The sequence below is a fragment of the Eptatretus burgeri genome, chromosome 9, assembly GCF_056783735.1.
Source record: "Eptatretus burgeri isolate ZD-2024b chromosome 9, Ebu_testis_v1, whole genome shotgun sequence".
In the NCBI taxonomy this organism is placed as follows: Eukaryota; Metazoa; Chordata; class Myxini; order Myxiniformes; family Myxinidae; genus Eptatretus; species Eptatretus burgeri.
In genome coordinates this window covers 42,389,570-42,415,366 of record NC_140969.1, presented here as the reverse complement: position 1 = coordinate 42,415,366, position 25,797 = coordinate 42,389,570, and the positions used below count along the sequence as shown (strand labels likewise).

General features: G+C 40.7%; 1 protein-coding gene across 4 annotated transcripts in view; it reads right to left on the bottom strand.

Moving 5' to 3' along the window:
- Positions 1–25,797, bottom strand: part of POMT2 (protein O-mannosyltransferase 2) — a 156,439-nt gene that overhangs the window by 69,746 nt on the left and 60,896 nt on the right. For all 4 annotated transcript variants that reach the window (XM_085894961.1, XM_085894960.1, XM_085894963.1 and 1 more), the window contains 5 exons: positions 24,784–24,866; positions 23,028–23,137; positions 17,408–17,474; positions 16,608–16,668; positions 13,821–13,899 (listed from right to left, as the gene is read on the bottom strand). In XM_085894961.1, coding sequence (XP_085751087.1) covers positions 13,821–13,899; positions 16,608–16,668; positions 17,408–17,474; positions 23,028–23,137; positions 24,784–24,866 — 400 coding nt within the window. The remainder of the gene's footprint in view (positions 1–13,820; positions 13,900–16,607; positions 16,669–17,407; positions 17,475–23,027; positions 23,138–24,783; positions 24,867–25,797) is intronic.

Genomic DNA, 25,797 nt, shown 5'->3' with positions numbered 1-25,797 from the left:
CTACTTATTCTGTCAAACTTAAAATTGGTTTCAGCTACAAACTTAAACACCAATCTACTGCATTTTGTAGTGGGAAGGTGCAAACTGATGGAAATTGAAATAGCTTGAAAGAATTCTACAAAAAGTATGCAAAACTGCATTCCTTTGTAAAGAATTAGGAAGGGATCAGAGGGCTGGGAAGGACAAAGACTGTCAATTAGCCTGATGGGGGTGGGGCTGCTAGACACATTTGCCCAAGGGCCAATCAAATATATATGGCTATGGTTAAAGGTGGAATATGTATTATTATCTGCCCTGTCCGTGCAGAGCAGTCATGGGGCCATCCATCCATAGGGACCATACTCTCTGCAAAGCATTGGTGCTGCCTAAGCAGTCTCCTTGGCAATTTGACACAATCCTGGAGGGTCGCCACTCCGACAAAGTATACCAGCATGCTGGTACTCATTTTGCCAACCTCAAAAGGATGGGCAGGCAAAGTCAGCCCGACCTGGTATTAATTCAACAGCCAAGTGGGATTTGAACTCAGGATCCTAGGATCCCAAGCCCACTACCCTAACCATTAAGCCAACACCAGGCATAGGCATGAGGCCAATTGACAGCAACACACACACATATATATTTCTAAAATATATGTACTATTTAGAATGTTAGATCATCTATGAAGTATGTACAGTTCCAATACATTGTGAGCACGTCGAGAATGTTTGTACTACAGCATTTGTGAATCAGTAGTAGAGAATCTTATATATCTAATATGCAGTATAAGGCTCATTCTAACCCCTCACTGACTGACTGATATTAATGTTTGGTACCTTCTGGGTGATGTAGAAAGCAGAAAATTTCACATGCCGACAGACATCGAAGTCGATGCACGGAGGTGGGTGGGGGATCACAGAACGGTCAGAAAGCGTCCGTAAATGAAAATATCCAAAAAAAGTGCTTCCTTGTTTTGCTCACTGCAGATGAGCGACCCGAGATAATGGGGAAGGTTCATTATTGCTTATAATGTGTAAGCATACCACACTAGTGTTATATCCAAAGCTCAGTTCATGACTGCATGTCCCAAGATGTCCATTAATTTTGTACTTTTTGAACGTCAGTTGTTCACTGTCTACACGTACATCTATTAATTACATACTATTGGAATGTACCTTTTAAACCTATGGACCCTTTAGACTGCTGAGACCCCTTAGACCATTGAAGACCTTTTAAGATGTCCAAGACCCTTAAGAGCCCCAAAACCATGAAGATCCTATAAAACCCCGAAAACCCCCCAAGAATTTCAAGACCCCGAAGACTATTTAGACCCCAAAGATCCGAAAGACCCAAAAGACCCCCCCAAGAACGTTTAGACCCCTAATATGCTCTAGACCCTTAAAACCCTTTGGAACCCAAAGACCCTTGAAGAACCTTGAATACCCCCAAAGACCCCTAAGAACCTGAAGACCCCTGAGACCATTTAGACCCCGAAGACCCTTAAGACCCCAAGACTCCTTAGACCTCTTAGACTCCTTAAGACCCCAAGACTCCTTAGACCTTAGATTCATAATCCAAGACCTGCAAGACCCTTTAAGACCTCCCCCACCCCCCTGCCAATAACCTTAAGACCTGCAAGTCTATTAAGGCCCCCGAGACCTTTGAAGACACCTGAGACACTTAACACCCCTTAGAGACATAAGACCCTTGAAACCCCTCAGGGGGGAATGCTCGTGTTTAATGCAATACAAATCCGAAGAATGAAAAAAAAATTATGTGTACAAACAATGAAATTCTCCAGCATGTAAACACATTGCTAAAAAAGTAAAGAAACAAGTAATAACATTTTAAAAGAATGAAAAAGGATTTAAGGATGTTCCTCCAAAAAGTATGTATATAATCAAGGTAGGGATGGTCACAAGAAATGATCATGTGAAACCATCCCCACATCTTTCTTTGAATAATGGTTGTCCCAACAAACGACACTAACTGTGTGTGCGTGTGTGTGTGTGTGTGTGTGTGTGTGTGTGTGTGTGTGTGTGTGTGTGTGTGTGTGTGTGTGTGTGTGTGTGTGTGTGTGTGTGTGTGTGTTTTGAAGGTTATATTGAACACACACATATTCAAGCACTCAACAATGTGCACAGACACACACACACAAAAATAAACAAACAAACACACACACACAGTTAGTGTCTTGTGTAGGGACAACTATTTTTCAAAGAAAGATCATTTCTTGTGACCATCCCTACCTTGTTTACATAGTTTTTGGTGGAACATCCCACCATCCTTTTTCCTTTTTTATTATATACAGGGTAGCCCAAAAGGGATTTGGATAAACTTGATTTTGAATGCATAAGACATTACACCACTTGACTTCTTCCTGTGAGGGCATCTGAGGTCGGTCATCCACATGCAAAAACGAAGGAACATTATTTATTTATTTATTTTTGTATACCTTGGTCGAGGCTCGTATGAGAGCTAACACACAACTCACAGCAAGGAGGCATGAGACAAGAGGGGCGGGAGTGGAAGGGACAAAATAGTGGGGAACAGACACATTAGGTGAACTGTGGAAGGGAGAGGGATGGGGATGGGACGGGGAACATGGCGAAGAGAAGATGGACATTTCAGGGACTTTCAGGAAGGAAAGCAGGAGAAATGAAGGAAGTGGGCTTGGGTGGATTATCGGGGGTAGAAAAGATCGAGGATTTGGATGGGGGAAGATAAGAGGTGGTGGTGAACAGCTGTTTTGAAAGCCTGGAGGGAAGAATGGGAAAGAATAGAGTGAGGAAGTTTATTTCAAAGGCGGGAAAAAAGAGGAATGAAAGAGTGAAAATGAGCAGTGATTCGTGATTTTGGTAGTTTTACCAGAAGGGGGTTGTTGGCGGACCTTGAGCGCCCTGTGGAAATGTGGTGGGGACAAATCGCAGAGAGAGCAGGGGGGGCAAGGCTGGAGAGGAGTCGGTAGAAGACAGAAAGACCACCGACCAACCTGCGGTGATTGAGTGAGAGGCCCAAAGACTCAGCTTCATTGCGGGAGATGCCGATGATCTTAAATGCCCTGGTTTCGACAGCGTGAAGCCGAGAAAGGTGGGAGGCAGGAGCACCAGCCCAGAGGGGAGAGCAGTACTCCATCAGGTTACGGACAAAAGCTTTGTAAGTGGTCAGGAGCTCAAGAGGGCCGAGGAAGGACTTAGCACGACGGAGGATTCCCAGTCGGCGACTGGCTTTTGAGGCGAGGTTGGAAATGTGACTTTCCCAGGAAAGGTCATGGCAGATAGTGAGACCTAGAAGCTTGAAAGAAAAGACTTCTTCCAGAGGATTGTTGAGAAAGTGGATGGGGGGGTTTTGTAAACGGTCCTTTCGAAGAGACATAGTGACAGTGTGAGATTTGTCTGGATTGAAAGACATGTTCCACGTGTTGGACCAGTTTGTGATTTTATCCAGATCTGCAGTGAGCGAAGAAGCTGCTGCTTGCCGGTCTGAGGGATGACAGATGGTACGGCAGAGGGTGGAGTCGTCGGCAAAGAGAAATAGAGGATTTTCCAAATAGAGAAATAGAGAAAGAGAAATAGAGTCTTCTACCGACTCCTCTCCAGCCTTGCCCCCCCTGCTCTCTCTGCGATTTGTCCCCACCACATTTCCACAGGGCGCTCAAGGTCCGTCAACAACCCCCTTCTGGTAAAACTAGATAAAAAATAGAGGATTGAATAATTTGAGCAGAGAATAGGAATGGAACATTGTAAAATCAGTGTCCAAACTGTCTTGAGACACATTCAGGTATCATGTGTTCATTGAACACAAAAGTGTCATGAAGTTAATGGCCAACAATTCGAACATTTATTATGATTTTCCTTGTATTAATTAAAATTACTATGTATTTAAATATTTATAACGATTTTCATTGTATCAATTAAAATCACATTGTATTTCAACATTTATTATGATTTCCTTGTATTAATTAAAATCACGATGTATTTAAATATTTATTATGATTTTTCTTTGTACGAATTAAAATCACCATGTATTTAAACATTTATTATGATTTTACTTGTATTATTTAAAATTACAATGTATTTAAATATTTATTATGATTTTCTGAGTATGAATTAAAATCACTATGTACTTAAACATTTATTATGATTTTCCTTGTATTAATTAAAATCACAATGTGTTTAAACATTTATTTTGACGATTCTCTTCATATTAATTAAAATCACTACATATTTAAAAAAAAAAAACATTTCCTTGTATTAATTAAAATCACTGTATTTAAACATTTATTATGATTTTACCTTCTGGGTAAATTCACCATGTATTTAAAATTTTATTTTGACTTTTTCCATGTATTAATTCAAATCCCTATAGGGCACAACTTTTGGACCAACCTCTATATTTTAATGTATTGGGCAATATTCTCAGAATAAAAAGAGCCTCATCATGAAAGCAATAACCTCGATAAAACAAAGAAATTCAGACCATGGTAAAAGCCATGTGGCCAGTAATGCTTGTCAATTTTTAAATGACAGCAGAAAATCTGTTAAGAAAAACCTTGAACAAAGAAGAGAAAAAAATGTAATCCTCAAAAACGTTTAAACACTTTCATTTCAACCTATGGTTAATAGTTAATCCAGTATGGCATGTACAATAAATGGGAAATTTAGTGTCAAGATTAAGATGAAAATGGGAAAAAGAAGTTAAAATAAAAAATAAAGGAAAACTTTCAAATTATTGAATCTGACATTAATAAAATTAAAAATGCTTGCATTAAAGCAGTAACTTAATAAAATACACTATTCCCGTCTGGGTACATCCATCTTGCACTTAAACATTACAAAGTGCCCAATTTCTCCTCTGGGATCCAAAGACAACACTCGCTCTCTGTCATTCCCCAATGTTAACTTTACACCAAAGTCGCCAATCGACCAACAGAACCTGCTGAACCATAACATCATGAATTCAGAGCTTTCACACCCAGCAGACCAAGGCCCTAATGCCAAATACAATCGTAAAACTTTTTCTTTTCTCTCAAAGCAATCACATCTGAATCGATTTTAAACACCTTTGTCGATCTCTTCATTCTGGATTGGTCATTTTATCATGATTTTTAATGTCTCCAATTATCAACACATTTTCATTTTTTCATTAGCAAAGATTGTTGAAGAATCAATAACAAATATCAAACAATTCACGAAGAATTCTAATTATATTGTATTTGCTTGATTGACTGCAGTTCTTATCTCAATTATGCCTGGTGTTGGCTTAATGGTTAGGGTGGTAGGCTTTGGATCCTAGGGTCCTGAATTTAAATCCCGCTCAGCTGTTGAATTAATACCCGATGGGGTGAACTCGACATGTCAACCTTTCGAGGTCGGCAAAATGAGTGCCAGCATGCTGGTATACTGTGTCGGAGTGGTGAACCATCCAGGATTGTGCCCAATGGCCAAGGAGACTGCTTAAGCAGCACCAACGCTTTGCACAGAGTATGGTCCCAATCTCCTCTCTTATCTCAATTACTCGTGATCTACAAAATAATACTGCCACATATGATTACCAAACAGCTTACTTCAGCCATGAATATTAGCCCCAATTGGACTTAGTCAAAAAATGGGGGCTTACAGATTTGGTCTCGATTTTGGTGTGCGTGTGCGTGTGCACAACCATATCTCGGCCATGTATGGACCGATTTCATTTGTACTTGGCACAAAGACAAAAAAATGATGGTATTCATAAGAAAGTCCTTTTTTTTGACACCATCTCAAAGATGGACGACTGGTGACCATTTCAGTTGGAAAAAACCTGAAGTTGAACATGTGCTCAACAATTTCTTGGAAATGCATTTACGGATGTTGTTCAAACTTGGCACACAGATAATGATGACTTCCAAATGCATGTCATTTTTTTTTTTGAGATCACATCCAATATGGCTGACTAGTGGGCATTTTGTGACTTAAATGTGTCCCCAATCATTTCTCTGACATCCATGCATGGTCCGATTTTGGTCAAACTTGGCACAAGCAGAGTACACAATGGCATACACTTGCACTTAACTTTATTTTGCGATCTGGTCAAAGATGGCTGACTGGTAGACTGGCAGCCTTTTTAGTTGTAAAAAAAACCCCCAAGTTGAACACGTTCTCAACCATTTCTCGGACATGCATTAACCGATGTTGTTCAAACTTGGCACACATAATAAATGATGGCTTACATGAGCACATCATTTTTTTCTTTCGAGATCAGATCCAAGATGGCTGACTGGCACCTATTTTAGTGGTAAAAAAAACCTCATGTTGAAGACATCCTCAATCATTTCTCAAACAAGCATTTACCAATTTTGTTCAAACTTGGCGCACAGATAAAGAATGATGGCTGACATATGCAAGATATGTTTTTTTTTTTAGATCAGATCCAAGATGGCCGACTGGCGGCCATTTTAGTTGCAAAAAAACCCAATGTTGAACCCATCCTCAACCATTTCTTGGACATGCATTTACCCATGTTCAAACTTTGGCCCCCGATAATGAATGACGGCTTACATATGCATGTCATTTTTGTTTGAGATCAGATCCAAGATGGCCAACTGGTTGCTGTTTTGTTATTTAAATGCATCCCCAAACATTTCTCAGACATGCATGGTCCGATTTTGTTCAAACTTGGCGCAAGTGCAGTACATGATGGCATACACATGCCCTTCACCTTATTTTGTGATTGAATCAAAGATGGCCGACTGGTAGACTGGCTGCCATTTTAGTTTAACATAAATATGGGCTTCCCTTTTAACTCCACACAGCAAAATTACTCAAACAACGGGCGCTATGATATTTTATGTCTTTTTTTTTACTTATTCCCATTGTATTTGCTATCATGTCATTGGAAAAGCTCCCAATTTCCATTCAGCAGTTGGTGAAAATTTTCATTGCATTAGTCTAAACTACAAGCATTAAATAATCAGAAATGGAGTAGATTTCAAAACACAGTTAAACACGGTCAAATAATTTATTTTACTTTTCTTAAGGCCCGGTCACACCTTGACGTTTTAGCCAACGTATGCCGATTTTTAAAAAAAAATTCTAAAACGCTGGCACACGTTGAATACGTTATGGGTAAAGGCCCGGTCACACCTTGACGTTTTAGCCAGCGATGGCAACGTATTAAAATATATGTAAAACGCTGGCTTACGTTGAACTTTTAATGTTTTTTTTTAAAGATTCGGACGTATTCATAGCGACTTGGTCTTATGTATAACGCATTGGTAACTACACAGAACGTTTCATTGTGTTATAGATAACGTATACCAACGAATGCTGAACCTGTTGTCGGCCTACACAACCGATGCCCAACGATAGTCTAACTCAGGCATAGCGCGTTGCACGCATCGCCGACGATGTCGTGACGTAGCCTATTAATAGGCTGACGCACAACGATTCGAATCATAACTGCCGTAGAAATGGAAGGGTCAACATCGCGGTCACACCTTGGCGATCTTGCCAGCGTATGCGACCGAAGAAAAAGTGTGTCTAAAACGTTGGGGCACGTCGAATACGGTATGGGTAAGTTTGGTATGCACAGGTAGAACGCTAAATACGCTATCATAAGTCGTAGTAAGTAGAGTACGTCAAGAAATTTTGAACATGTTCAAAATTTTACGACGTACTCGGCGTATGACACACGTTCCGCATGCGATGAGGATAAGTTTTACACACGATATGCGGACGCTTACACACGTCCACAAAGGCTACTTCTAAGCTACTCATAAGTCGAAACACGTCGCGGTAATGTCTTTTTTACGCGAAACTTATTTCTAACTTATGTCTGACATGCTTTGAACCAATTCTTTACGTAGCCCCAACACACATCGACGTATGTAGACGTATTCCAATGACGTCTTCCGGTCGACAAAAAAATAAATGAACGTGTTTCTAGGTTACAACTGCCATATAAAGACGTGTTCCCAGCGGTTTTGGGAATTGGTATATAAAAATGCTGCTCATAAAAGGGGAACCCAACAGTGTTTTCGAGTCCTTTTTGAGTCGATGTCCATGTCAGCAGTAACAGTATCAGTATCAGTATTAGTATTAGTAGTAGTTTGTTCATGTTGGCAGTAGTAGGTGGGTGTGAGGGGGAGGGTGTGGGTTATGATGGATCGTCCTGGCGTCCGCGTGTCCACGGGTAGGTTCATAGGCTGCCACTCAACGATTTAAATGGCTGCATCTCCACTATTGAAAGTAGACGCTTGCGCTCAACAATTGGATTTTTTTTACACTCAACGACTTTTAAACGGTACCACTCAGCTAGTTTCATTGTTTACAATGAACGATTTAAATTGCTGTCACTCGCCTTTGTTTTTTGTTTTTTTTTTGTTTTTTTTGACGCTGGGGTTTGGAAATTTGAAACGTTTCTTCTGAACGTGTTAAAATGCTCAAACTCGACTATTTTAAATAGACGCTGCCGATGGACAATTGGAATCATAGCCAAGCTAGACATCAAAGTGTGAACATCCTCGTCATGCCGAAGAAAAGTTTGAAGAATGCTGCAAATAAGTGTCCTGGCCATGGCCGTGGACGCTGACGCAAGGACGATCCATTATACCGACGTCTTTCAGCCTATGAGTAACTTAAAAGTAACGTCTGTCGACGTGTGGCAACGATCGCGTAACGTGCCAACAACACGTTAATCATAGGTAGGAAATAAGTTTCGGGTACTCTAAACACTACCTCGGCGTGTCTCAACTTATGATTAACTTACAAGTAGCATGTGTTGACGTCTGTCAACGATCACAGACCGTGCCTACAACTTGTGGCCAGCGTAGCGGAACGTGTGAGTCATACGCCGGCATACGTCGTGAAATTTCAAGCATGAAAAAATTTGAGGACAACCGAAAAGTACAACGTTTAAAGCCAACGTACAACGACGTATGGCAACGTACTACGACGTATGCCAGCGTGCTCTCAATGTTATCAAAACTTACCCATAACGTATTCAACGTGTGCCAGCGTTTTAGAAAAAAAATTCAAAAATCGGCATACGTTGGCTAAAACGTCAAGGTGTGACCGGGCCTTAAGTTTTGATAACATTGAGAGCACGCTGAAAAACACTGCCATACGTCGTTGTACGTTGGCTTTATACGTTGTACTTTTTGGTTGTGTTCAAATTTTTTCATGCTTGAAATTTCACGACGTATGCCGGCGTATGACGCACACGTTCCGCTACGCTGGTCACAAGTTGTATGCACGGTCTGCGATCGTTGACAGACGTCAACACATGCTACTTGTAAGTTAATCATAAGTCGAGACACGCCGGCGTAATGTTTTGCGTACCCGAAACTTATTTCTAACCTGTGATTAACGTGTTGTTTGGCACGTTACGCGATCGATGCCACACGTCGACAGACGTTACTTTTAAGTTACTCATAGGCTGAAAGACGTCGGTATAATGGATCGTCCTTGCGTCAGCGTCCACGGCCACGGCCAGGACACTTATTTGCAGCATTCTTCAAACTTTTCTTCGGCATGACGAGGATGTTCACACTTCGATGTCTAGCTTGGCTATGATTCCAATTGTCCATCGGCAGCGTCTATTTAAAATAGTTGAGTTTGAGCGTTTTAACACGTTCAGAAGAAACGCTTCAAATTTCAAAACCCCAGCGTCAAAAAACAAAGGCGAGTGACAGCAATTTAAATTGTTCATTGTAAACAATGAAAATAGCTGAGTGGTACCGTTTAAAAGTCGTTGAGTGTAAAAAAAAATCCAATTGTTGAGCGCAAGCCTCTACTTTCAATAATGGGGTTTGAGTGATTTTGCACGTTCAATGGAAACGATTAAAATTTCTGAGCACCAGCATCAAAAAACAAAGGCGAGTGACAGCAATTGAAATCGTTCATTGTAAACAATGAAAATAGCTGAGTGGTACCGTTTAAAAGTCGTTGAGTGTAAAAAAAAATGCAATTGTTGAGCGCAAGCGTCTACTTTCAATAGTGGAGATGCAGCCATTTAAATCGTTGAGTGTCAGCCTACGAATAACAAACCCTACGTCACCGGCAAAGATAAACTGCCGCACGACATGGATAAGTTAGGCTATCGTTGGGCATACTTTGTGAACGCCGGCTTCACGATAATTATTCGTTGGTATATCGTATCTATAAGTAATCAAAGCGCTCTACGCACATTATTAGTTCATTGTGCATTTGTCCAGCCCATTATGAATAGACCTAAATCGTAAAAACAAGCAATAGCTCATTGTTGAAAAAGTCCCATTAAAAATTAGCCGCGAACAACTTCGAACAATGGTGAAAACTTGTCTCCTACTCGTGGACACGCGGATCCAAGGACGATCCATCATAACCCACACCCTCCCCCTCACACTCACCTACTACTGCCAACATGAACAAACTACTACTAATACTAATACTAATACTGATACTGATACTCATACTGTTACTGCTGACATGGACATCGACTCAAAAAGGACTCGAAAACTCTGTTGGGTTCCCCTTTTATGAGCAGCATTTTTATATACCAATTCCAAAAACCGCTGGGAACACGTCTTCATATGGCAGATCTAAGTTTGAAACACGTTCTTTTATTTTTTTTGTCGACCGGAAGAAGTCATTTGAATACGTGTGCATACGTTGATGTTGGTTGGGACTACGTACAGAATTGGTTCAAAGCACGTCAAACATAAGTTATAAATAAGTTTCGCGTAAAAAAGACATTACCGCGACGTGTTTTGACTTATGAGTAGCTTATAAGTAGCGTTTGTGGACGTGTGTAAGCATCCACATATCGTGTGTAAAACTTATCCCCATCGCATGCAGAACGTGTGTCATACGCCGAGTACGTCGTAAAATTTTGAACATGTTCAAAATTTCTTGACGTACTCTACTTACTACGACGTATGATAGCGTATTTAGCGTTCTACTCGCGCATACCAAACTTACCCATACCGTATTCGACGTGCCCCAACGTTTTAGACACACTTTTTGTTACGTCAGCATACGCTGGCAAGATCGCCAAGGTGTGACCGCGATGTTGACCCTTCCATTTCTACGGCAGTTATGATTCGAATCGTTGTGCATCAGCCTATTAATAGGCTACGCCACGACATCGTCGGCGATGCGTGCAACGCGCTATGCCTAAGTTAGACTATCGTTGGGCATCGATTGTGTAGGCCGACAACAGGTTCAGCATTCGTTGGTATAAGTTATCTATAACACAACGAAACGTTCTGTGTTGTTACCAGTGCGTTATACATAAGACCAAGTCGCTAGGAATACGTCCGAATCTTTAAAAAAAAAACATCAAAACTTCAATGTAAGCCAGCGTTTTACATACATTTTAATACGTTGCCATCGCTGGCTAAAACGTCAAGGTGTGACCGGGCCTTTACATATAAAATCATAGAAGCAAACAATTTGCATTACAAAATACATTTGCTATCCTTTGCAAGCCAAAATCACAATCCTCCCTAACTTAACCAGGCTCTCAGGCCTTAAAAGCCCAGTCACACCTTGACGTTTTAGCCAACGTATGCCGATTTTTGAAAAAAATTTCTAAAACGCTGGCACACGTTGAATATGTTATGGGTAAGTTTTGATAACATTGAGAGCACGCTGAAAAACACTGCCATACGTCGTTGTACGCTGGCTTTAAATGTTGTACTTTTCGGTTGTCCTCAAATCTTTGCATGCTTGAAATTTCACGACGTATGCCGGCGTATAACTCACACGTTCCGCTACGTTGGCCACAAGTTGTATGCACGGTCTGCAATCGTTGACAGACGTCAACACATGCTACTTGTAAGTTAATCATAAGTCGAGACACGCCGGCGTAATGTTTTGCGTACCCGAAACTTATTTCTAACCTGTGATTAACGTGTTGTTTGGCACGTTACGCGATCGATGCCACACGTCGACAGACGTTACTTTTAAGTTACTCATAGGCTGAAAGACGTCGGTATAATGGATAGTCCTTGCGTCAGCGTCCACGGCCACGGCCAGGACACTTATTTGCAGCATTCTTCAAACTTTTCTTCGGCATGACGAGGATGTTCACACTTCGATGTCTAGCTTGGCTATGATTCCAATTGTCCATCGGCAGCGTCTATTTAAAATAGTCGAGTTTGAGCATTTTAACACGTTCAGAAGAAACGCTTCAAATTTCCAAACCCCAGCGTCAAAAAACAAAGGCGAGTGACAGCAATTTAAATCGTTCATTGTAAACAATAAAAATAGTTGAGTGGTACCGTTTAAAAGTCGTTGAGTGTAAAAAAAATCCAATTGTTGAGCGCAAGCGTCTACTTTCAGTAGTGGAGATGCAGCCATTTAAATCGTTGAGTGGCAGCCTATGAATAGCAAACCCCACGTCACCGGCAAAGATAAACTGCCGCACTATATGGATAAGTTAGGCTATCGTTGGGCATAGTTTGTGAACGCCGGCTACACGATAATTATTCGTTGGTATACCGTATCTACCAGTTATCAAAGCGCTCTATGCACATTATTAGTTCATTGTGCATTTGTCCAACCCGTTATGAATAGACCTAAATCGTAAAAACAAGCCATAGCTCATTGTTGAAAAAGCCCCATAAAAAATTAGCCGCGAAGAACTTTGAACAATGGTGCAAAGATGTTTCCTACCCGTGGACATACGGACACAAGGAGGATCCATCATAACCCACACCCTCCCCCTCACACTCACCTACTACTGCCAACATGAACAAACTACTACTAATACTAATACTGATACTGATACTGTTACTGCTGACATGGACATCGACTCAAAAAGGACTCGAAAACACTGTTGGGTTCCCCTTTTATGAACACCATTTTTATATACCAATTCCCAAAATCGCTGGGAACACGTCTTTATATGGCAGTTGCAAGTTAGAAACACGTTCATTTATTTTTTTTGTCGACCGGAAGACGTCATTGGAATACGTCTACATACGTCAATGTGTGTTGGGACTACGTAAAGAATTGGTTCAAAGCACGTCAAACATAAGTTAGAAATAAGTTTCGAGTAAAAACGACATTACCGCGACGTCTTTCGACTTATGAGTAGCTTATAAGTAGCCTTTGTGGACGTGTGTAAGCGTCCACATATCGTGTGTAAAACTTATCCCCATCGCATGCGGAACGTGTGTCATACGCCAAGTACGTCGTAAAATTTTGAACATGTTTAAAATTTGACGTATTCTACTTACTACGACGTATGATAGCGTACTTTAGCGTTCTACTCACGTATACCAAACTTACTCATACCGTATTTGACGTGCCCCAACGTTTTAGACACATTTTTCTTAGGTCGGCATACGCTGGCAAGATCGCCAAGGTGTGACCGCGATGTTGACACTTCCATTTCTACGGCAGTTATGATTCGAATCGTTGTGCGTCAGCCTTTTAATAGGCTACGTTACGACATCGTCGGCGATGCGTGCAACGCGCTATGCCTAAGTTAGACTATCGTTGGGCATCGGTTGTGTAGGCCGACAACAGGTTCAGCATTCGTTGGTATAAGTTATCTATAACACAACAAAACGTTCTGTGTCCGTTACTAATGTGTTATACATAAGACCAAGTCACTATGAATACGTCCGAATCTTTAAAAAAAACATCAAAAGTTCAACGTAAGCCAGCGTTTTACATAAATTTTAATACGTTGCCATCGCTGGCTAAAACGTCAAGTTGTGACTGGGCCTTAAGAGAGGAGGAAAAGAGAAGGAAAAAGGAAAAGGTGGAGAAAAATTAAGAAGAGAATGAGAAAACAAGAAAGGAGGAGGAGGGTGTGAAGGAGGAAAAGGAAGAGGAAGGAGGACAAGGAGGGGAAGGAAAAGGAGGATATCATACCTGACCATATCCTGTGACTTGCAGATGGCGTTTGGTGAGTGGGGCTGGCAAGTTGTGGCTGTGCAAATTTCGACGTGTCCTACAAGAAAAATATAAATGAGAAGGAAAGTAAATGAGAAGGGGGGGAGGAGTGAGGAGAATTGAGGGTGGGACAACATGGGAGTGGAGAAAACATGAATGTACAGAGAAGGGAAGAAAATAAGAATGTCAAGGGAAGAGGAGAAAAGAAGAATATTAAATGAAAGGTTGGAGATAGCCCTAAAGGTATTGGAATAGACTCGGTCTCCCTAATGGGCAATGAGAGAGTGCCAGAGATAAACTCCAAAAAAGCCGAATAGAGGCATTCTGCACACACAGTGACTCCACGGTTTGATTAATTAATTTTGCAGCTTGGCAGTTTTGGTGCTTCATCAGTTTCAGAGGAATTTGGTTATGCTGGAGAGTGATTCAGCAGCTAAAAATGTAGTGGTAACACTTAAAAGCACAGTAGGTTTAATTCATAATCACCAGGTTTGAGACACATTATAGAATCAGTTAATAACAAGAAAAAGAGCAATCAGAGATTGCAGACCCTCACCAGGACTTCTTTTGAGTGGTGTATTTTTTATTGGTTTTAGGGTAAATCCAATATGACTGCCAACCATGTGACCTATGATATCATATGTGTGAACTTTTTGTTCTTCATCATACGTGTAAAGTTTCTCCTCGATTTGTTCAGCCACTTCAGAGAAGAAGATTTTTGAAGATTAAAATAAATATATATATATATATATATATATATATATATATATATATATATATATATATATATATATATATATATATATATATATATATGGCTACCGAATCACATGACCGATGACATAATGAATTTTTTTCTGTGGACCATTTTATCCTTAGATGACCCTCAACATTTTTCATACTGATCAGATGTGGCATTCTACATATGCAATTATGACATCATAATGAGGGCACATATGATGTCATAAAAAAAAAAATCAAACTCATTCCCCATGAGGAGCACTTGCCATGTGTAAACTTTCAATTTTTCCTTGGTGCGGTTTCAGAGATACAGAGAGCCAAATTTTTCACGTTTTTCCAATATGGCACCCACACCACGTGACCTACGACGTCATAATTATAATTAGAACATTTTACATGAGTAGTCGCACCAATGGTGAAAATTTTGTCTCAATCCAACAAACGGTTGTGAAGAAAAACCCAAAGTTCTGTGCGGACAAACAAACAGACAAACAGACCCAAATGCAAGACCTCTCCTTTGGTGATGGTCGTGATGACAATATGGAAATCCGTCAATGCACTTAGACATAAAATTGTCTCCACGCCTAAGTATTAAACTAAACTTAACACACACGGACCCTTTCAAGGACACAAGACAGACGAAAGAATAATAATGGATGGATGAGGTAGAGGTTTTGGTGGTCTTTCCTTTTGCAGGAGGTCAGGAAGCCTAACGTGAGCATGTTGGTATGACTCTGCACATGTGTGACCATTCCAGATGCTCTCAGCCATCTCTCCTCCTTCGTCAGCTCCAGGTGCTGAATTTATGAATCATTGAAGAGCTTACTGGCACCAATTCCCTCCTATCGACTCTCATTACGACCCTCTATCTGTCTGGTGTGTGGCTACTCTTGGCTCACTTCCATAGTCACCACAATGCTGAAAAGGTTTCCTCCATCTTGAGAGAGTTGCACACATGCTCCTGCAGCAACGAAGTTGCTCACCTGACACCGCCATGTCAACAGAGCCGAGTGGGGATTACACACGTGAACGCGCCACGTCAATGGAATGTGTGGGTCTTGCATGTGTGGGGTGGTCATTTTGACGTGATTACGTGGGGTTGGTGTAAGTTCGTCAAATTCACAAGGTCATTTGGGGCAGGTGAGAAATAACTGTGAATGATTAAGAATGCCAATTACAGAGGAACATCAGAATGACACTCGGTAGAGTGTATATCTCCGCCAGACTGAACAGTTTACGTTTTGTTTCCCCCTGATTAGGTCTGGATCTGGATCCAGACCTAAACCAAAACCCAACAGCTTGTTCTTCTCACCTACACAACTCATCTTCGGATGGCTTCGTTAAATGGAGCATGGGTCGGGAGATGGCTTCGTCCATATGGAGTCATGGTTCCTTGCTGGGGTCAAGATGGATGCTTCAGGACTGGGGAAGACTCTGTTCAGTCTTCGAGACTCGCGAGTAGAGATGACAACCGGTGGTGGCGGTATGTTGCGCGTGCACGCACGCACAATTTACACATACCTTTGCATGATTGTGATTGTACACATATTATACATATTTTTTAAACACAAATATTAGAGAAACAAAAAAACTTTGAGACTTACTAGGCACCTACTCTTGGCGAAAGATACCATTGGATATTTAACATCCACCAACTAATGCTGGCAGATGGGATGCCAAGTTTAACATCATTTAAAGGGACATTGATGAATCACCCTGCCTGTGAAACACCAGGATGACAGTTTGCAGATGGCCTGAGATTTGACCCCAGACTCGACAGCTGAGAGTGTGCGTACCACCATCCTGCCAGTCCATGCAGGAAGTAAAGCAGACATGTGACAAGCCTTTAGCATTGTCAACCAGACCAGATGACAAAATCGAGAAATCTGGCGGAGAGTTTTTTTTGCTTGGACACTTGCAATCTCAACCAAAATCAATTGTTAGCACTTATCCTGGAGTGAGTTCCAATCCTCGCTAGATATACATTTAAAGAACATTTGTGCTCAGAATTGCATTCTTTCTTACGCAACATGTTCGAGGCGCAGTATATCTCCATCCTTCACGAACTCCAGAGCTTGTTCACTGCCTGTTGCGCGGTGAGGTCGAATGTGGAACCAAGGTGGAGGTTGGAAGGAGGGAGGGTGAATGTGTAGGAAATATATAAAGATAACAAGATAAGCAAACACTACAATATGAACAATTGGAATTAACAATTATGAGTTAGAATGAGAAATATGATGCAATAATGTTTTATGAAAACTGAGAATTAATTCAACTGGAGGTTTTCCTCAATGCCACGATACAATGCCAGCAACACACAATAAATAAATCAGCAACACAAAATAAGAATTGTCAACCTATTTTGTGAAACATCATAAACTGCAGCATTTCTTTGCAAACATTACACGCATATAATTCACAAATAATATCAGAAAAAAGATATTTATACACACTATATATATATATATATATATATATATATATATATATATATATATATATATATATATATATATATATATATATATACATATATATATACATATATACATATATACATATATACACACACACATACATCCAGAGAAGCAAAAATATATCAAATCACAAAAAAATTAATGAACTGAGGAAACATAAAATGCAGTAACGTTCATGTGCATAAAATCTGCACATAAAATAAGCAGTTTGGCTCATAAAACATCGCTGGCATTATCACTGCATAAAGAACATCCCCCAACAGCATCCTCAACCCCAACTACCCACCAACCAAAACCACAGCCAACAGATTGATCTTCCCCTTCTCCCCAACATTGCATACACTGTACCTTGTTTTTCATGGTGACCCTTTACTCGCCAAAGATTGTTGCCATCTTTGTGTGTGTATGCTGTAACCTGCACAGGAGCAATAATGCAAACATGTGGCTCATGACAAAATAACAATTAAAAACAGGTAAGTAAGCACACCATTTGGTGGTAAGCTAAACATGTGGTTGTTGGCTCATGAAGAAATGTTCAGAATGGTAAAACTTCAACATGGTGGCAAAAATGAAATGTATAGCATCTTGGCGGCATTGACCCTTTCCAAATTCCTCACATTATGATGAACACAATTGCAAGACATTTGGCTCATAATTATGACATTACCTTTAATCAGCAGCAAAGAAACTTTAAAAGCCTCATCCTCAACAGGATTATGAGTAACATAGGAAGTTTGTTCTTTTTCAAATTCCCAATGATGACTACGTGCTGCTAACTTTGCCATGCACTGGACTGCTAACGTATTCTTGAAGGTGTTGGAAGGTTGTTGCCATGTGATAGGTTGATCTCTGAGCGAATAAGCTGCTGAGAAGTAAACTCAGCTATCCAATGTGATGTAAGTAATGAAGAAAAAAAATATATATATATTTCAAATTTTCAAGGTTCTCAAACTGCCACTGAATAAAGATTAGTTCAGTAAACACGAAAGGTGTAGTACTTACCTTGATAGATCACTTTGGTGAAGTTCACTCAATTTGTCCCTGGATGTGGGATTTACTTTTGAAGGACTCACATGTTCATGCATAATGATTACAATAATGTCATGAATCGCGTCATCCAGCAGAACACTGAACCAAACTAAATTTTCTGCAGTAAACTGTTTAATCTCCACACAAAAGATTGATATTATTGTGTAACGGTTATAAAATGTGAACAAGTGTTTGAAACAGGTCAGATATTTCTCTCCAAAACAAGAAAGAACTCCACCAAAATTTGGAATTTATTTTTCCTGAAAAGTTCCCTTGGATAGATATGCTATCAGTATACAAGCTTGTTTAAAATGAAAAAAATTGATGAGAAACATGGTGATTAGCAGGTGTTAAGATAACATACGAGGTATATACTCATATGAACACGCATGCAAACTTTCACTGACACTGTAAAAGTCGCTGGATTTGGATCAGTTTCCTGATCCCATTCCTGAAGAAATGATGTAATGGAGAACCGCTGGGTGGGCTCGAAGTCAAACCTGCCACCCACACGATCCCCTTTTCGCAACGGAATGTTGGAAGAGACTACACGTCGCTGGTTGGGAAAGCCCAAACAGTCTTCGGTTCTCGGTGTACAGAAAACTTGAACAAGGATCTGTCATTAAAATCGGTAATTTTTCAAATAAGATGGAACGAGAGATTGAACCAAAGATGAATCAGCTGGTTTTAAGATGTTCTCCTTAAAAGGTTGGCACCAAACTCCCAACGGTTGCACATTTAATGCGTGCCATGGTTATTATGCCAAATATATGAACCACAAACAGCTAACATACACCATTGATGGTAACAGGTTTTCGTGTTGGAAGGGAATGGGGGAACAAGGAGAGGGAGAGAAAAAAAACACAAACACGTATTACATTAAATTAACAGTCAACACTAACCCATCTCATTCACGATGACTCATTCGATTTATCGTACTACCTTACACTTTCATACCACAAAGACTCAGGCAGATAGAAAGGACAGCACACAAAATATGGTTAACCTTGCTGAGGTAGAGCGAGATGACGACCTCCCATCTCGGCAGAAACCTCATCCCAGGCTTCGCAGCCTCTCTGTAAATTGACCAGCTGAGACCCCTGCAGGACGTCCCGCACTCCAGCTACTCTCTGAAGTATAGCAATCTGTTCATGCTGAGTCAGTCTCGGACCCTGTCCATACTTCCACACTGGTCTGATTTTTCCACTCCAGGTCTGACCTGAAGACAACTCCAACTGGCACTCATCCTTAGGGCTGGACTGTAACTGCTCTGGAGCTTTTAACTTGCAGTGCAATAGACCCCAGTCCTCCATTCTGACATTAACCCCTTGGCTGTCATTATCTCGAGGCAATATGCTGATTGGCTCTCTGCATGACAGAACTTGTGCGACACGCCCACCATTGTCATTGTGTCAGGTGGCTCCTCCCTTCAGTGCACAGTCATGAATGTCCTGGTCACGCTCTGATGGGAACTGATCGCCTTCAGCGGAGCGGCTCTCAGCAGTTCATTTTAGGAAATACAAATGGACAGATAACGAAGGAATGATCAAAGAAGGGGAGGTGGGGGAAAGAGTGTGGGGTTTGACACAGTGATGGGGTGGAGGGGAGTCATGATTATCACCTTATAATACATTCTTCAACACGTGCCCTATAATTTCCACATAGATAACATACTCTTATGCTAAACATGTACTAATCGCAGAGGTAGTGCAGAATATATATGCACACAGTAGACTAGGCGTAAGTCGTCACCATCGGGACTGAGAAAAAAGTGACGACTTAGACATGTGACGACTTGCGCGTATGCGAACATTCATGATGACTGTGGGGTGAAGGATGAAGTTGCGTGTGGCCTGGACACGTACGTGTGAGAGGGCACAACAATCTCTAAGCCGGCTATTGTACCAAAAGGGAAACAATCCTCAGGGCATAGGTGGGGATTCATTGGTGAGTTGGAAAGTGATCAAGCAAAGATGGAATTCATGAATCACTTTATCAAAAGTAAAGATAATGAACAACTGTAAGACAACTCGTATACCATCGGTGATGGTATATGACCATCGACAAATGTGGAATGAATGGCTGTTAGAATTCATTCATTGGAATGCATGTAGAACGAGTTTTCATATGGAATGAAAACTCATATGCCATCGACAAATTACATGACACATAGTCATCGGGATGACTGCCACTCAATACCTATGTGAAAGTGAGTGTGGTGAAGTACAAAACAAGCCAATATAAAACCATGATCGGACTTCAACACGAAGCTAGATCGATCCTTTACTCCTTCGCCAGAGACTGCATTGCGCAGCCTGCCTACCTCTTCAGATGCATGTGGGACGGCACGCTGACCGAGCTGAACGCAGCGCAGTTATAAATAGCCTATCACTGGCGGTGTAAACCAATGAGCGCGCATCACGATTCCATGAAATCGGGCTTCTCACGAGGCAAAAGTCCCGTGTGACGAGTTAGGCGTGATAATTTACTTGAGTTTCCATTACACGGGAACGGACAACATCTGACGACTTAGACCAAGTGACGACTTGGAGATGACGACTTACAGACTTTATTCAAAGGGATTTAACATTAGATAATTCGGGATTTTTTGACGCTGCCGACTTAGGGGAAGTAATGAGTTATATGCTGCAGACTTACGCCTAGTCTACTGTATGTATATATATATATATATATATATGTATATATATATATATATATATATATATATATATATATATATATATATATATATATATATATATATATATATACCTAGTTGCAATTGTGGGGGAAGATAGATTAATTTAATCGGAAAGTTAGGATTAAATAGAGTTGTTTGGTCCGTGGACATGTAGGAGATATCTTGATGTAATTAAGTAGGGAGACTGTGAGCTTAAGTGTTACGTGTCACTACATGGGGAGGGGGGAGGAGGGTGGTGTGGTGTTAATTAGATTGGGATTAAGGCCAAGTTCCCCAGTATGTGATTGCCCCCCCCCTGTGACTTTTCCTTATGTATTTTATGTATTACAAACCATGGAACAATTGCGTTTATATAACACGATCAAGTAGTCAAGAAGCCCCACCTACAAGGTTGATGGCGGGCGAAGTCATGCCCCCAAAGCTGCTGATTGAAGGGTGTGACGTTAGTGGGAGGAAGAATAGGATGGCATAGGAGGCAGATGATCAGAGAGAACGGGGAAGCAGCTCGTAGCAAGAAGGAACGCACAAGTGCGGAGTGAGGGATGCATGCGGTGGAGAAAGAACATAGCGAGGAGATGGCCTGTAAGAGCAGGGCTTTACGGCTGGCTTTCCTTCGATGCATGAAGACGATGGCATGATTCTCGTATTCGTGCTGAGGCGATTTGGCTTGTGTGGTGAAGTGAGGTGCTGGCCATTGACTATTGGCTAGTAGTATGAGATGGGCCTCGAAGCCTCGTGTATGTAATCGAAAGGGACGAACGTGCAATAACACATTAATGCGAGGATATATTGTATGTCAGCTTTTAGTGCAGGAAAACTTGTCAAAATCAATGGGATGCTAACAAGAAGGAAGTAGAAGCAGATGTTGCAACACCATGCAGGTCCTCGTGGAACCACTTTAATCAGAGAGAAAAATCATTTTCCAACAAGATAATGATCTGAATCACACTTCCAATATAGCATAACAGATTTTTGAGAACAAGGTTACAGCTGGTGTGCTCCAAGTGTTAGAATGAATGACCACCTGAGAGTCTGGACATGAGTCACATAAAGGACATATGGGATTACCTGGAAAAGGAGAAGAACAAGAAGCGAATACTTCGATATCGCATGGCTGGGGGCAGTAAAAGTCTTGGTTAAGAATGATGAAACAATTTTGCAGTTATAAAATTTAAATGTAGACACGGTGAATTAGCATGCATGATGGGAAGAGTTGTGACGTTGGACAAATTTCTATTTATAGCCCTCAGATCAAAGGGACGCACGCGGCCATAAGTGTGACAGAAGACGTGACAGAAGACACAGGATAGAATAGCCAATTGTATAACAGCGCGATGTCGCCACGCTGTAATAACCACTTCTGTCACCAAAAGAGAGGAAGAAGAAGAAGAAGACGTTTTAAAAACACTTCTGGTGAAAAACAATGAAGAACGAGAGTTACAACGATGCACGTCAACAACTAACGGAACAGGAAGGTTATCACTTCCTGCTCAGAAAATCAACTTCCGGCGACATACAGAAAACGATTCAGCACAAAAAAACGTCGCTCTTCCGCATTAACCCCACCCACAATTCACCAGGCAATCTCCGCCCACATCACACCCGGCAATCTCCGCCCACAATACACCCGGCAATCTCCGCCCACAATACATCCGGCAATCTCCGCCCACATCACACCCAACAATAAGTGTGACAGAAGACACAGGACAGAATAGCCAATTATATAACAGCGCAATGTCGCCACGCTGTAACAAGAGGAACACAACTAACCTTACAGAACTGTGGAATATACTCCAGGACATTTGACAAACTATTCCTGAAAGAGTGCTTCATTTGTTTTTGGAATTTGCACATCAGCAATTTGGAATTTGTGTTGGTAATAGTTTACCTACTCTTCACAAAGGACACCAATGGATTTTTAACATCTACCAAATACTGCAGGCAGATGGGATTCCCGTTTAATGTCCATCCGAGGGATGGCACACACAATGATAAATCACCCTGCGTGTGAAATTCCAGGATGACAGTTTATGGCTGGGCTGAGATTCAAACCCAGGCTAGACAACTTGGAGGTGAGTGTGTGTACCTCAAAGCCATCCTGCCAGCCGACTAGATAACAATGCATCATTAGGATGGTTACTGACCCTCATATTACGAAATGATGTCTTGAAGCCATAATAAAAAGCCTTAAGCACACTTTCTTTAAAATCTCATGACAAACCAATAATGTTATTTTACCTGCTGTTGACTGGATCCAACTCCCTCTGGGTAGAGGTGCCAATGTGAGTGCAAATAACCACCAGCTGTGCGCAGATTTTTCAGTGTCACCACCGATCCATAGGCCACAACTGCCAATTATCAGCACAAAAAGGAATATATATGTAAAAAAAAAATCATTTCAAAGATAGAAACAATTGTGCCAAACAAAATATACTTTTTACTTTTAATGTGCTCGTCCTATATATAATGTATACATGAAGTGTTTAAGCATTTATTAAATCAGCCATTGCCTTTCTCTTGTTCTATTTTCCCCAAGTCATGTTAACAAGTTCCCAATGAAGACCGTTGTTGTAAAACTCAAGCCCATCGCAAGTGGTTTGACATGAAGCAACGCTTGATGCGTCTTGGCACGATAAGAAGCCTCTATTGCTTTGAACATTTTTTTTTCCCCCATGTTTGTACTTTGAGCCATAAAAGCTATTTCAGTGGATAGTTTCTATGTATATAACAGTTGCCATCACGACTTGTTAAGAGCAGCTGCAGATCAAACGTAAGAGACTTGAAAACAGTAATATGTGCTACGGTACAATATGTATATTTTATACAGTATGTTAAACACGTTTTGTTTTACCCACACTTAAAAATACATCTCTAGATCTCTAGTTCTGCAGAACAAAAACATGAGAATAAAGTGGTTGAGGTTATCTGTCGTAAAATATCACAAACCAATGATGTTTTGGGCCTTGCCCTTCATCTGGAGAACAGCTGACTTCGACGATTTCAAATTTAATATTTAGTGTCCCAGGTAAGACTGAACCAAATCATATATTTTTAAATAACTTTAACAAAAAGATTCCAATTTCAATGAAACTTAATGGTTGAAAATACAGACATCAGCATTTAATTCTGCTTGTGTTTCTCATCCTTGGTTATTATTCTCTTTCCACAGGTAGAAAATGAAATCATGATGATTTACAATCCAGATTGGCACTTTCAAAACCATAGCATGGTTTGAAGAGAACCACCCTGTAATGGTACTTCGGCAATGTTTTCGGCTGCAAAATGGCAGAAATTAGTAAAATAGAATTTATAAAATTCACCGTGGTGCCAATATAGCTTGTCAATTCCACCGTGTAAGTCACGGGACAGAGCAGTGCACACTGATGAGGTGGTTGAAGTCTTTGGAGCTTTTGGAACATCTCCAAAAAAAAAGAAAATCAGAAGAGCAGACATCTTTGCAGCTGAACATGTCAAATACCTCAGTTCACAGGATTTGGAAAAAAGAAAAGCTGCACCTTTACAGGCTTCACATGCTCCACTAGATTACTGAGGATCAAGCTGCTCCAGACCTGACACTTTTGGATTAATGGCTGTGGGGACACAAGACCTTGCACAACTGAAGAACTCGAGTGCATTGCGGAAAAAGTTGCCCATTTCTGAGGAAAGGTGACTAAACGTGACCGATTTTGTATGATGTTTGAGAAGAGCCATCCAACAAATGGCAGACACATTCAAAGAACTTATAAACACCGAAATCACTTTGGAGGATACAAAGAAATACCAAACCCTGTTTATGTATGACTCATGCCTATTTTCATCGAAATGCATTCGTGTTTGCAAGATTTGTATAAAAAAAAATTAATGGCTCAGACTGATATGGAATACATTTTACAAATCATAAAAATGTACTCTATTCATAAGTACATATTGACCGAGTGAAGTCGCAAAATCAGACAATATCTTTCCATGTGGTGTAAGAGCTATAAACACATACATTCCGGCAAGGAGGCATTGTGGAGAGTGTTTCCTTTCAGATGAGCTTGGAAGCCCGAACTGAAAAAGCCATCGCCATTCCCACTGAGAAAACAATATATACAGTATATATATATAAATAAAAAAAACATTATTCATCAGGATGCCTGGTCCACTCATCACAGATTCTACAGCAGGCTTCCAAGCAAGTGTAAACTGCAATTTAAAACACCATTTTATGTTCTTGACGAAGACTAAGTGTTTTCCCAGTTTTATTTCCCTTGTAAGTTTGGAAGTGTTTATTAGAATGAGTTCAGAATATGGCAGAAGTTTGTTATGCTAAACATTGAATGCTGTCAATAGGTCGAGAATCCCATCAGGGGATATAACTATAAAACAATCAAATCATGCAGGGAGTATGTACGTCAGCAAACTCATCACAATGAGCTATCAAATCACACCCCCAGAACTGAAGCTCTTTGCAGTTCGATATAAATAGGATCTAAAGAGGAAGCCACAAAATGTTTCTGCTATAACTGATGCTAATATTGATGAAGAATCATCTGACATCATTAATGTAGCATGAAGAACGAGTCTTTCCTGTGAAGGCTTGTGTTTATCTGCATCGACAGAGAGGCAGAACAATATATGAAATCAACAAAACGTTGATTGATGTATGGGTATGCGAACCGCCATGGGAAGCAAGAAGAAGCCAACGTTTCGGGCATTAACCATCATTAGAAAGGGAGAGAGAAAGGAGGGGGGGTCAAGGGTTGATATAGGATGGAAGCGATTCATCGGTGGGTGCGTCATATTGTGGTCGCAGGTCAGGGAAACTGTATGGGTGGGGGGGGGGGGTGGGACAGCTTGAATGATTGTGACAGGGAGTGTCAGAGTTCATGGGTTAAAGGTCAAGGGAACAGACGAGGAGAAAAATCAAAAAAGGACCAGGGAAAAAAAGTAGCAGGACATAAGGTATAATCGAATAGAGCAACTACAAAGAGTGGAGAAAATAAAAATTAAAATAATGAAAATT